This window comes from Cephus cinctus, unplaced genomic scaffold, assembly GCF_000341935.2.
Source record: "Cephus cinctus unplaced genomic scaffold, Ccin1 Ccin1_scaffold1042, whole genome shotgun sequence".
NCBI classification, from domain to species: domain Eukaryota; kingdom Metazoa; phylum Arthropoda; class Insecta; order Hymenoptera; family Cephidae; genus Cephus; species Cephus cinctus.
Window position 1 is genome coordinate 309313 of NW_014333573.1, and position 12150 is coordinate 321462.

The window sequence follows — 12150 nt, forward strand, 5'->3', positions numbered from 1 at the left end:
AAGAGAGAAAGAGAGAGAAAAGGTTGAGGTACGCCGCCCGAGCGTCTGTTAATAAAAAATAAGTCCGCAATTCGTCCTGGCAACCGGTCTCTATTTTTTTTTCTTTTCTTTTCTTTACAATTACAATCAGAGATTATATCTAAGTCCGTATATACTAATGCAGTACATCCTTTATCCTTTTCTTCTCCTAGACCAATCCCGGGCCTACGATCGCGAAACTTGCAATGTTGCTCTATTTTTTTTTTTCTCGTAAAAATAGGGGATTACCCATTTTATCGTATACTCGAGGATACGATATATACAGCTGCATAATAGGATATATGCAAATAATGACTCAATGACGAAATGCTGCTGATGCTGATGACGACAATGATAATGACATTGATGATCACGATAACGAAGATATCGATACACGATTCTTTCTTCTTTTTTTTCCACGAGATGTATTTCACTAGATTTTCTTTTTTCTTTTAAATTCCAAAATACGATTCTTCGAAAATGTCAATACACGATAAGTATACGCTCTCTTGTACCACGATCGTGATCAATATCTAATTACGATTTATTCCATCGTTTTTTTTTCATTAATTATTAAGATACTTGGGGTACGCTTTAAAGGATGTTCCATTTTTTCTAAATTTTTCTCTTCGCACCTTTCTCTCGTTTTTTTGCCGTTAACGAGAAAAAGAGTCAAAAAAAGATTTATCGCTTTTCGCATCATCCACTTGCTACGTACATATGGCCCATACGTGTATACATATATACAGCCACTAACCTTATCACTCGTACGTATATACAGGTCTATGTATAGCGTACATATATATATACGCGTAATCGCTCACGTTTCTAATTATCTTTTTTTTTTCGGACGATCAACAGTTAATTATTTACATTATACAGTACGAGATTTGTCTTAGGTGCGTTTTCGCCTTTGATGTACGTTATCGCCTTTTTTTTTTTCTTTCTAACAACGTACGTAGTTGCGTGCGACCGTGCGCGTACGTTACTCGTGTACATGTACGGTGACAAAAACAAATGGCTGAAGGAGCTGCCTGATTATTTTTAATTCAGCGGACAGTTGTGAACAGTCTGTTGTGTGATTTAATAAATACAAAAAAAATCGAAACGACGAGCGTTAATAATAAAAAAAAAAAAAAACTACATGAAAATCGAGAAATTCTCAGTAGCGTAATAGGCCGAGGGAGCGACAGCCAGAAGAAATGGTTAAGAGCTGTGAGTGGAAGGCTGCAATCCAAACAAAAAAAAAATAGTAAAAAAATCAAAACGGATGATTTTTCATAAATTATAAAGCCGCGTGATCGAGCTACACTTTCAGGGGACATCTCCTTACGGCGTAGCGCGTAAAAGTAGTCCCCCGTGATTGATACCGAGTTATCGTGAATCGACTATACGAAACATAGTCTGAATAAATTGCCTAGATTTAGCCTAACTTTCGTTACATACAGGATCCTAAGTGTATAATCCGCAATTGTTATATGGTAGTCTATGAAATTTACGTAATGGACAATTTCGCTTCGAAATACTTTTGCGTGTGAAATACAAGCGAGGTATCTTTTTTTTTCTTCATTTTTTCTCTCTTATTTTTTTTTTCATTTCGCAAATAGTGCATCCCCCTTTCCTTTTCGATCTCTCCTCTTTTTCTTTCTACAAGTTTCTGCACGACAGACGAAAGGGGTACGGGGAAAAAATATTGGTCGTGCAAACGATTTTGACTTTATAAAAAAAAACATCACGTGTGTCATTTCACTTGTTCTTCGGTCACGTTATTTTCTTTTAATGGAAATTTCTCGTTATATTTCTTTTTATTATTCTTTTCCTCATGTCTCTCTGCACTTACGGATATACGTAATTTAATTGCGTCTCGTCAACGGTAGACACATCTTTGTATATAGGGGCCTAGAGGGCAGCTCGAACGCATCCACCTGAAGTTAGCCACTCGTCCGTTTGATATCTATGGTAAGCAGCCAACTTCAGGCGGTACCTTCGAGCTGCCTAACCACCGTATTACAGGCGTCCCTCAGCAATGCAGATTCGCATAAACGATACGACGTACATGCTTACATACAGGACAAAGAGCGCGCGTACTCACACACATTCATTAACATTCATCATTGACAATCCTTTGTAAAAGGGTTACAAATAAAGTAGGTACTGTTTTCATTATTGTTTATCTTGCTAATGGCGTCTTTTCTTTACTCACGGAATACGTCTAATAGCTATTACGCTTTCTGTAAAACGTCACTCCTTTTTTACGTTTACAAATTTTTTCGTCCTATTAACTCCTCCCTCGATTCGTCGTCCTTCCTTAATTTCATTAATTAGGTCGCCGCTCGTACCGTCCAAAAGAACATTTCAAAGATTTAAATTACACGATAAAGCGAATACATATTCGTGACTGCTTGGACGAGTGTAAATGCGTTTGCGTGTCCCCTCTGTGTGACGTGGGAGAAAATGGAAGAACAAAAAAAACAAAGTACAGGGGAATGAAGATGGAGTAACAAAAAAAAAAAGTTACAAAGACATAAGGTGCGAGGCAATGAGAGAAAGAAAAGAGAAAGAGAAGGAGAGAGGGGAAGAGAGAGAATTCATGAAGAAAGGTACATCACAAATCGATAAACATTAACGGTATACGGTAAATGATAGTAAATAGTAAATAATTAATAATAATTCATTAATCGTAGTAGTAATAGAAACGCTGATGATAATGATAATAATAATAATAATAATAATAATAATAATAATTACATTTATGATATTAGTAATAAATGGCCTGGCGTGAGAGAGTAGGTGGTGAGACTGTGTGTGAATTATATATATATATTTAGGTATATATATATATATATATATAAATATAAATTTATATATAAAAAAAATCTGGAACTTCTACCAACACTTGCTCATTATTCATAATGCTTGTATTACATATCGCAGCAATTACAGCGATGAACGTAGTAACTGATTTAAACTAATTATTCAGCTTTCTATCTGTCTCGTTTAAAGTTCCCCCAGTATCGGTTTTATCTTGATTCGGTAAAATTATTTCATTATCAGTCGTGTGCTCGCTTCTTGCCATATGTAATCGCGCGTTAATTTAACCGGGAGATTTATACGGGCTTATATAATAATGGGTGATATAGGTATTTCATAAAGGGACCTTCTATAAGGATATCTTTTTTTTTTGTTAATTCTTTATTCGAGGGTGCTAGGGTAATAGGCTAAGGTCTTGTAGGGGTAGGATTAGCTAATCAGTCTTGTATTTGAGGCTCGTTATGTCTAGTTTTCAAACTGTATTGCGCAAACTCTTATATAAACCATCCGTTATCTGCGAATAAATCGTAACTTCGTTCACGTACGTGTCGCGCTGCTATTTCTCATAATTTTCATTCTTTTTTTTTTTATTCCTTGCAGTCCTTACTGCACCTCCTTTTCGTTCCTTCTGTTATTTCTGTCTCGTTGTTCGACATGATTTTTTTTTCCAAACTGCGCTGGGGTCGATGAAAAAAAAAATTTTTTTCTTCTCCCAGATCGTTGCAAAATTTGTCACCTGTACATCTCTTTTGCTTCCAGCCGTCTGAAAAATTATTTGTTTCTCCAACTTCTCATTTTCTCTTGTTATTTACCTTCGTCTCTTATGCATTCGCAATACCGGATTTATTCGGTGTTACGTGGATTTTTAGTTTTTTGTCGCCGACCTTCAAAACCCTTTTCTAGTTTTTCTTTTTCCATTTGCTTGCTGCATATCGTTCGTCTTCTACGCATAACTTCATCTTTTTCATTTCTATTTCCACTCGGTCGTCACTCTTGGCTCTCACTGGGCTAAGACAGTCTACATTCTCTCTTCAGCTTGTATATATATTTTTTTTTAAATATATTCAACTTTTTTTTTAATCGCTTTACTTTTGTTCTGTCAGACTTGCGAGATCGCGTCTCGTCGTAGGTCGCAATTTTATTTTTTTTATTTTTTTCTTTTTTTTTTTTCTTATCGATCGTTCGCTAACCGCGTGTATATTGCGAGCTACGCCTCGAATCACGAGATAACGGATACCTCGTTACAATCAAGAGTTCAACGCGATATCGACGTGGTCACGAAAATCTGTAGAAAATGGTAAGTAATAGTTAAGCAGAATTCAATTTTTTTTTTTTCTTTTTTTTTCATTCTCTGAGCTAATGTCAATAGGGCTTTTGTGGACCAGTTTCATATATCTTTTTGTGTATATTCAATCAGTCGGAACACAGAAGACAAATTCTCAAGTCACTTTTTTTTCTTATCTTTTTTCAACTATGAATTATTTCCTTGACTTTTTTTTCCAATATAAACCATTTTCCAATCTTCCATTGCTTCCTTCGTTCATTCGTTCTTCCTTTATAGCGCGTCTGACACGTGAAGAAGTCTGTGATATTTTTTCTTATATTTGTTCGACGTTTCATGAACACGTGTCGCGAGCTCGTAATGGATCAATATTTTTATGCGAATTTCGCGGCAATGTTAAAATATAAAGTTATTCCCTTTGTGGCCGCCGTATGACTATTTGAACCGTCTGCGATATATAATCATAGACGTTAAGCTTCCTGGTTCATCTAACCTATGGGTGAACACGTGCGCAGAATGATGATAACAGAAGCGAAGAAATAACGTCGAATCATTATTGTCCGTTAATATCGATTAAATTATGAAAATATTATCTTAACCGTTTTATCTACACCACAGAACCGTGGATCAGATTGAATTACAATTAAATTAATCTTTTCCTTAAAGAATATTATAAAAAATACATAAATTTTTCTCTCCTTCCACGTGGACAAAATTTGAATTAACTAAAATTTTGAGACTAAGAAAAGAGGATAATAATTTTATAGCTTTCCCCCTTCAGACATCATCAATCCGTGCATGCGTACGCATATGGAAACGCTGAAAAGCAGCCTGAAGAATATTTCATCTGCTTTAAATGAATATAGTTATTTACACCGTACAACTTTTTCGAATTAAATAGTTGTCGCTTAATTTCCATGGCTGTTGTAAAAGAGCCTAGGAAATTGAAAAAACCGCGCCAGCTGCTGTGCCAGAGTTAAAAAAATCGCTCTTTAACACGTAACCATGGTGAGGGATGAGACGGTTTACTCTGGTGGTTCATTATGATAGGATGAGCCACAATGAAATGTATTTAAAAAAAAAAAAAACCTACAGTATATACCACTAATTCGCCGACTTAACCTCGAATAGTTTCGTTGGTATCCTACTTCGATAGCCATTGTCATATTCAATGACAATGGATAGGTGTCTACCTTCGCTGCTCGTATCTGGGAAAAACCTCACTTGGTATATTAAGTCCTATCGAATATCGAAGGATCAGGAAGGTATCTCAAGAAAGTTCCTTATTTTGTTCATTTAGTCCGACTAACCTGTGCTGTCCCCTTCCGCTCTCGAGTTTGGACAGATCGATGGATGATCCATCAATGGATGATCCATTTTTCCAAGTTTTCGAAACTTCGAGAGATATATCGTTGATTTTCATTCGTGAATAGAACACCACAGGTTGAGAAAGAACTACTACGTTGCCGCGCCGCCTATGTATCCATTGTTCAGAGTTTCCGGTTTGTTCATGTACTCAGCTTGAGCCTTTTTGATATCTTTCCTAACCTCGGGTTCGTCATCGTCAATGGCCTCCATCGACGGGAAGTCAATTCTCAACGGTATTGCATCCTTGTTGTTCTCATCGTTTATGAACTCGGGACTGTGATTCTCGTAGTCGGGAGCGTAACGTGTCCTGGAAAGTCCTGGACTCTCGAGGAAGACACGTTTGTTTCCCGTCTGCGGTGTCAAAGACTTACCGACTGAGATTTGACTGATATTACCACGACTGGTACTTCGTTTTTCCGCGAACGGAGAGTTCCGAACAGAATTTAGACTCTCCTCGGCAAACGGTAGATTAAGGGTGTCTTTGCTGGATGCGAGGGAATCTCCGGAAACACCGTCGAAATCGTCAAATCCCGCCTTCAGTGGCACCTTTGAGGAGTTCAGGTCGTGGAAGGTCCTGGAGACTTTAGAATTTTCACCGTACGGTTCCGTGACGTAGCGAGAATTTGAATTATTTTTGAGACTCGTTGGTTCGAAGTTAGCAAAGTCCCCGAAATCTTGACGCAGTGGAGAGTCCTCCTCGCCCTCTCCCTCGTCCTCCCGAAGGTCTTGTAACGTAGAAATTTCCAGGTCCCTAGAACGAAAAGCGTAGACATATTATTTTCAAACTCTAGACAGTCATTCAAAAATGTATCTACATTCTGATACTCACTTGTCAGTATGTGGCGAATGAGAATTATTCTGATGTCTCGCGTCGGCACCCTCAGAACTATGATAGAAGCTGACCCTTTCAAAGGCCTCGACATTCACTTCCGACAGGAGCATAGTGGCGATGTCAATGAACGTGGGTCTCTTAGTTGCTTTGTGATTCCAGGTTTGCCTCATGAGTTTGTAAAGAGAATCAGGACAATTTTCTGGACGTTCCATAACACCGCCGTCGATGACATAACGTAACACCTAATCGAAATCGACAGTATGTCAATGGCAACTCCTTGTTCCGCATCGGTTGAAACGCTGATAAATTATAGACAGAATGTTATTTCTTACTTGATCATTAGACAGACCCTGGTAAGGTTGAGATGCCAGGGTAACCATTTCCCAAAGGACTACACCGTAACTCCAAACATCAGAGAAACTTGTAAAGACACCATCCTTAAGACTCTCGGGTGCCATCCATCTGACAGGAAGCAGGCCCTTGGTGCCTTTGCGGTAGTAATCCGTTTCGTAGATATCCCGGGTCATACCAAAATCACCAATCTTCACCGTAAGGTCTTCGGCGACCATACAATTTCTAGCTGCCAGATCACGATGCACGAATTTCTTAGCAGCCAAATATCCCATCCCGTCGGCAATCTCAATGGCCATTTGTAATATCCTCTTGAGAGTTGGTGGCTGTCGTGAGAAGTTCTCGCACATATCGGGTCTATGACTTCTAAGATAGGTCTTGAGATCTCCATTCACCATTAGCTCCATTACCACAAGGGTCGGTTGACCCTGTGACACGACCCCTAGTAATCTGACTACGTGATGAGTATTGAAAGCCCTAAAATAAGAAATAGAAAAAGCAACATTGATTAAATGTAATCGTTCGTTCTTAGCTATACTTAACGAGCGTAAATATTTTCAACAATATTTTTCTCAGGCAAAGAGTAAAGGGCTGTCTATGTATTATCACTACTGCGCATGTTTCACTCACTTCATTACAGAGGCTTCATTCAGGAATTCTATTCGTTCACGATCCGTGGCATTCTCATTGACGGTCTTCACGGCGCATGGTACTTCTGGTTTACCTTTAACCACGTCCTTGGCCAAACCTTCGTAGACCATGCCAAAGGAACCATTACCCAATTCTCGTATAAGTTGTATCTTCTCCCTGGGTACTTCCCACTCGTCAGCTACATAGGCAGTGCTCGCATACTCGGGATTAACCGTGGCGATGAGTCTTATGTTGGGAACATTCCTCTTGTTCTTCTTCTTGCAAACGTAAAATACAGAGCAGACAAGTATGGCCAAAACCAATACAAGAATGCACCAGAAGAGTATCCAAAATGTCCCGGACGTACTGTACTCCTCTATGTAGAAGTATTTCACCTCCGTGTAAGCTCCATTGCCAGCCAGACTAGTTGCTCTGACTTTAATGGAATAATTTCCTGGTGGCAAATCCTTCAACAGGTAGGACTTTCCACCGTTCACGAAGTCTCTTCTGGTAATACATACGACAGTGGCCTTGATCTGCGCAGATCATAACATTTCCAGTCCAGTGAATCAAACGCAACAAAAAATAAATACCGTGCGTAAACATTAAACTGTCACTATATCATTATCTTTACTTACGTTCTGAATGTCCACCCTCTTGTATTCGATCTGATAAGTAACTATCAGACCATTCGGCTTAACAGGTTCTTCCCATTGCAAGCGCACCATGGCCAGACTGTTGTTACCCCCAATCGTGCTCAACTTAAATGTATTCGCAGGAATATTGTCGGCACTCTCGAGCGGCAGAGTCCTGTAAGTCCTCATACTCTTTGTGGAACAATTGTTCAAGCTGTCATTGACTGTCCGTTCTCTGCAAGCTTGCACTTCGATGTTGTAAGCTGCAAAGTGTCGCAAGTTTCTCATGACGAAGCTGAGATTGGTGCTGGGGACCAACCTTTCGAAGGTTGTGTAGATACCATCCTCGAGTTTATCGTTTGGATCCTTGTCCTGAAGCAAAAATAATTATATAAAACATTGCTAGACCACCAGCATATAAACATAGTACAATAACATCCGACCCTTGGTTCTCACGATATACTTACCTCTGGGTAACTATAGTAAGTATCCGGATTCTTACGAACGGCGCTTAACATGGCACTGACGTCTCTTCTACGACGAGAATTAACTTTCTTCACGTAAACCTTGTTGTGAAGAGCATCCTCAAATGCTATGGAGCTGGACACTTCCTTTTCGCGTATCGACTGATCGGGAACACGATCCGCACAGTCGCAGGCTGTTCTTTCAGGCGTCCTGGCTCGCTCCATCTCGCTCTCTGCCTTTTTACGTTCCTCCTCGGCCATGGCGGCCAAAGATTTCTTTTCCGGAAGTAGCAAGGCTGCGAAAATACGTATACCTTATATTCTAATCCTGACTTTCATAAAAAAATCCATTACACCACCACCCAGAGTCTCACTCACGTTCGTCGCAGTAGTTCCTCTGAGCCAGAAAGCTCGGATCGTCCGGTTCCCAGCGACCGACAATCCGATAATGCGTAAGATTTCCATTTTTGTGCAGTGGCGGAAACCAGGACATCACCAGCTCGCTGCTGGCGTTGCTCCAGGTGGACAGAGCTCTCGGTGCGCTCGGTGCGTCTGGGAAGGTCGTGAAGTAGCTGACGTTGCTCTGAGCGCCAGATCTTTCGGTGGCTATCGTGTAGGTCTTCACGTAGTAAGCGTACTGGGTGTACGGCTGCAGCTGGGTCAGTATGTGAGTCAGGTACTCCGTGTGATTGGAATCCTCCTCGCCAAGAGGAACCGAAGAATCTGAGGATTCCGTCGCGCCGACATCGTCGACCTTCCAGCCATCGCCGCCGCACGCGTCCCGGCCATCGTACATGGTCACGTTCCTATTAGGCGCCTCAATGAAGTACACGACGTAGCCCAGTAGCGATCTGGGATCATGATGCTTGAAGGCCTGCCACTCGATCAGCGCAGCTTCCGACGTCTTCTTGGTGACCCTGGTAATAATGTCAGTGACGTTGCAGGCAACCTTGTCGCCGTTACTATTGAGCGCCACCTCGAGGGGCGAGAACTCAGCGAGATTGGCGACCTCGCGCAACTTCTCGATCTTGTGAAGACAGAGTTTCGGATTGAAATGAAAGAAGACCTTCCCGGGGGCGCCGTTAGACCTGATCTGTATCTTAGGATGGGTGTCCCAGTCCCAGAGCTCTTGCAGATTCTGATTGTCCAGTACGGCGAGCGTGTACTTTCCGTTGTCCAGCTGATTGCCCTTGATAAGTCTGAGCTTCTTAAGGAAATTCAGGGAGATCAGTGGAAAGCTTCTCACGATCTTTAGATAACCGTCGATCTCCTCGATCATGCTCAAACTGTCCTCAAATTCCTTGACAATATTCTTACCGCCTCGTATCTGTATCTCCAAGCTCCCGGTGATGTGAGTGCAGCCGCGAAGCTTCTGTGCCGAGGCGATGCTGTCCACGCTGGCACCGGCGCATTCCTTCAGGCAAGAGCCATCGCACTTCTTGCAAGATGGCTTCCCGTTAACTTCCTCCTCCATGTAACCAGCCGGACACTCGATTACGCAGCTGCTCTCGTTGAACAGCTTGTACGGATAGTTCTTCACCGTTCCCAGTGCCTCCTTCGGCTTCGGCATTGTCCGACACTCGTTCTCTTGGATGCATCTTCGATTCATGAACTCGTACGTGCCGATCGGACACCTCTTGACGCACTGATTCACGTCCACCACCATTTCCCTGCAGACGGTGCAATTCTGCGCCGTCAGTCCGGTGCATCCTCCGAGGCAAGACGGATGGCAGCACGTGCCGGAATCGCTGCACGCATAATCTCCGCATTTACTATCGCAAACTGTAGAAAACATAGAGACGAAGGTTGAACATGAATTTTTAAGTGCACTCGGACCTCCCGGAAAACCCTCTGGCTCTACGCCATTGCTAATCGCAGGGACGCGCGAGTAATTATTCGTGGGTGAAATTTTTTTTTCGAGGAACAAAAAAAAAGGAAAAAAAAATCCTTTCACACCGCTAACAAATAGTCCAACTTTAGAAAGCGTCGTTTGGGGAAAAAAAAGATATTCAGACAGCGACTGCCTGTACTCGTAAATTTTTGACCGGCATTGCCTCTGCGGTATCTGTTATTGTTGGACCATTGTTATTATTAGTGCCGTTACCCGCAGTGCCATTATACTACTTTCGCTACCGGTGCTGCTGTTACCACTATGACTATTACCGCCGCCGCTACCACTGTGACTTCGATTACAAACCACAAGAGAACAATGAGCTAGAGCGCCGCGTCAATTAAAAAATCGCGCTGATTGTAATTAGCCACTGGCAGGCAGATAGCACTTTCGTTCCAACGCGTATGAATTAACGGCGAGGAGGGGACAGGCAGTGGCAGAGAGCGAGCGGCGCTATTTCTGAAAGCGGAAATGTGCAAACGCGCGCTCCCATTAAAAACGACACCCAGCCATCGTCATCGCGGTATATTACCCATCCATACATCACTGGGACGTACTTATGGATCATTCTACGACAAAAAAAAAAAAAAAAAAAGGAGATGCAACATACCAGAAAAAATATAATACGTGCCAAGTACCACAATACCATTCGAGTACAAGTGATCGTGTAATTACTCGAAGGCAAGGTCAATTATAACAAAGCCAATTAACGGACGCTACTCACTTTTCTGGCAGTGCTGTTTGTTCCAGCATAGAGTCTCGTCAGGCTTGGTCAGTCTCGGCGGGCAGTTTTTCTCGCATACCGGACATCCGTTTTTGGGTTTATTGCCCTGCAAATAAATACAAGCGACCACTGAGACTTACTGGCAGGCGAAGTCGTCGAGGTAAACCGCATATGAGGATCGTAAGACAGGAAAATGAATGACCGCATGGATCTGGGCGTAAAGGGATTCCGATGTAGCCTGCGTGGGAAACGCGAAATATATATATATATATATATATATATATATATATACATACACGCATACAGCTCGCCGAAATTGTCTTTGCACACAGAAGTTCGGCTCGGCCCGACGTGAATCATAATAGACAGCGCGTTTGCGCACCGACACAGTCCGTACGGGTTCATTCGTGAGAAAAATACGCACGCACAATCGCAGGACGGCATACGTGAAACTCGCGGACGTATACGTATATCGAGTACGCACGTACGCACGCAGCGCAGATAATACACTCCCACCGAGCAGGATACGGTCCCCAGCATCGACCCACGCTCTCGTCGGCCGTCAGTCGCGACGTAAGCGATATAAAAAAGAAATAGAAAAAAAAAGAAAAAAAAAACGGAAAAAAGGTGAAACTAAAAGAGAGCAAGAGAGAGAGAGAGAGAGAGAGAGAGAGGAAAAGAAAAAGAGCGCAAGGAAAGACCAGGATAGAATGGAAAACAATAAAGAACCAACGAGCTCGAACGCCGACGGAGCAAAGGACTGTTTGGCCTGGGCACTTGGTGTAACCGACGTTGCCAACGGCGACCCACGAGTCGTCGACGTTGCCTCGTCGCGGTGGTCGTCGGTCCAACGTGTGCCCTGACCTATGTACGGCCCTGCGTGTGGGCGCTCGACGCACCGGGATCTCTCTTGTCCCGTAGTGTCGCAGCGCGCTGGCGCGGCGTTACACGAGCTCCGCGAAGAGGAGGTGAAAGAGCCGGAGAAGGATGAGGCTGGCGAAGGAGGCGAGAGACGTCCCGAGGTATCGCGAAGGTCAAAAAACAAATTGCGAAAGGCCGCATTACACTTGGCCGACTGCAGGAGCATATCGGGCCTCTCTGAGACGTCGCCCGGTCGCAGACATTTTTAATTGATCGCAGTTAC

The 12150-nt window shown here is 42.5% G+C and overlaps 1 protein-coding gene across 11 annotated transcripts in view; it reads right to left on the bottom strand.

Annotated features, from left to right (window-relative positions):
* Positions 1-3898: 3898 nt before the first annotated feature.
* Positions 3899-12150, bottom strand: part of LOC107271782 (insulin-like receptor) — a 23704-nt gene continuing 15452 nt past the window's right edge. For all 11 annotated transcript variants that reach the window (XM_015748184.2, XM_015748183.2, XM_015748190.2 and 8 more), the window contains 8 exons: positions 11007-11112; positions 8770-10173; positions 8395-8687; positions 7931-8299; positions 7293-7828; positions 6644-7139; positions 6309-6553; positions 3899-6230 (listed from right to left, as the gene is read on the bottom strand). In XM_015748184.2, coding sequence (XP_015603670.1) covers positions 5570-6230; positions 6309-6553; positions 6644-7139; positions 7293-7828; positions 7931-8299; positions 8395-8687; positions 8770-10173; positions 11007-11112 — 4110 coding nt within the window. In that variant the 3' untranslated portion in view covers positions 3899-5569. The remainder of the gene's footprint in view (positions 6231-6308; positions 6554-6643; positions 7140-7292; positions 7829-7930; positions 8300-8394; positions 8688-8769; positions 10174-11006; positions 11113-12150) is intronic.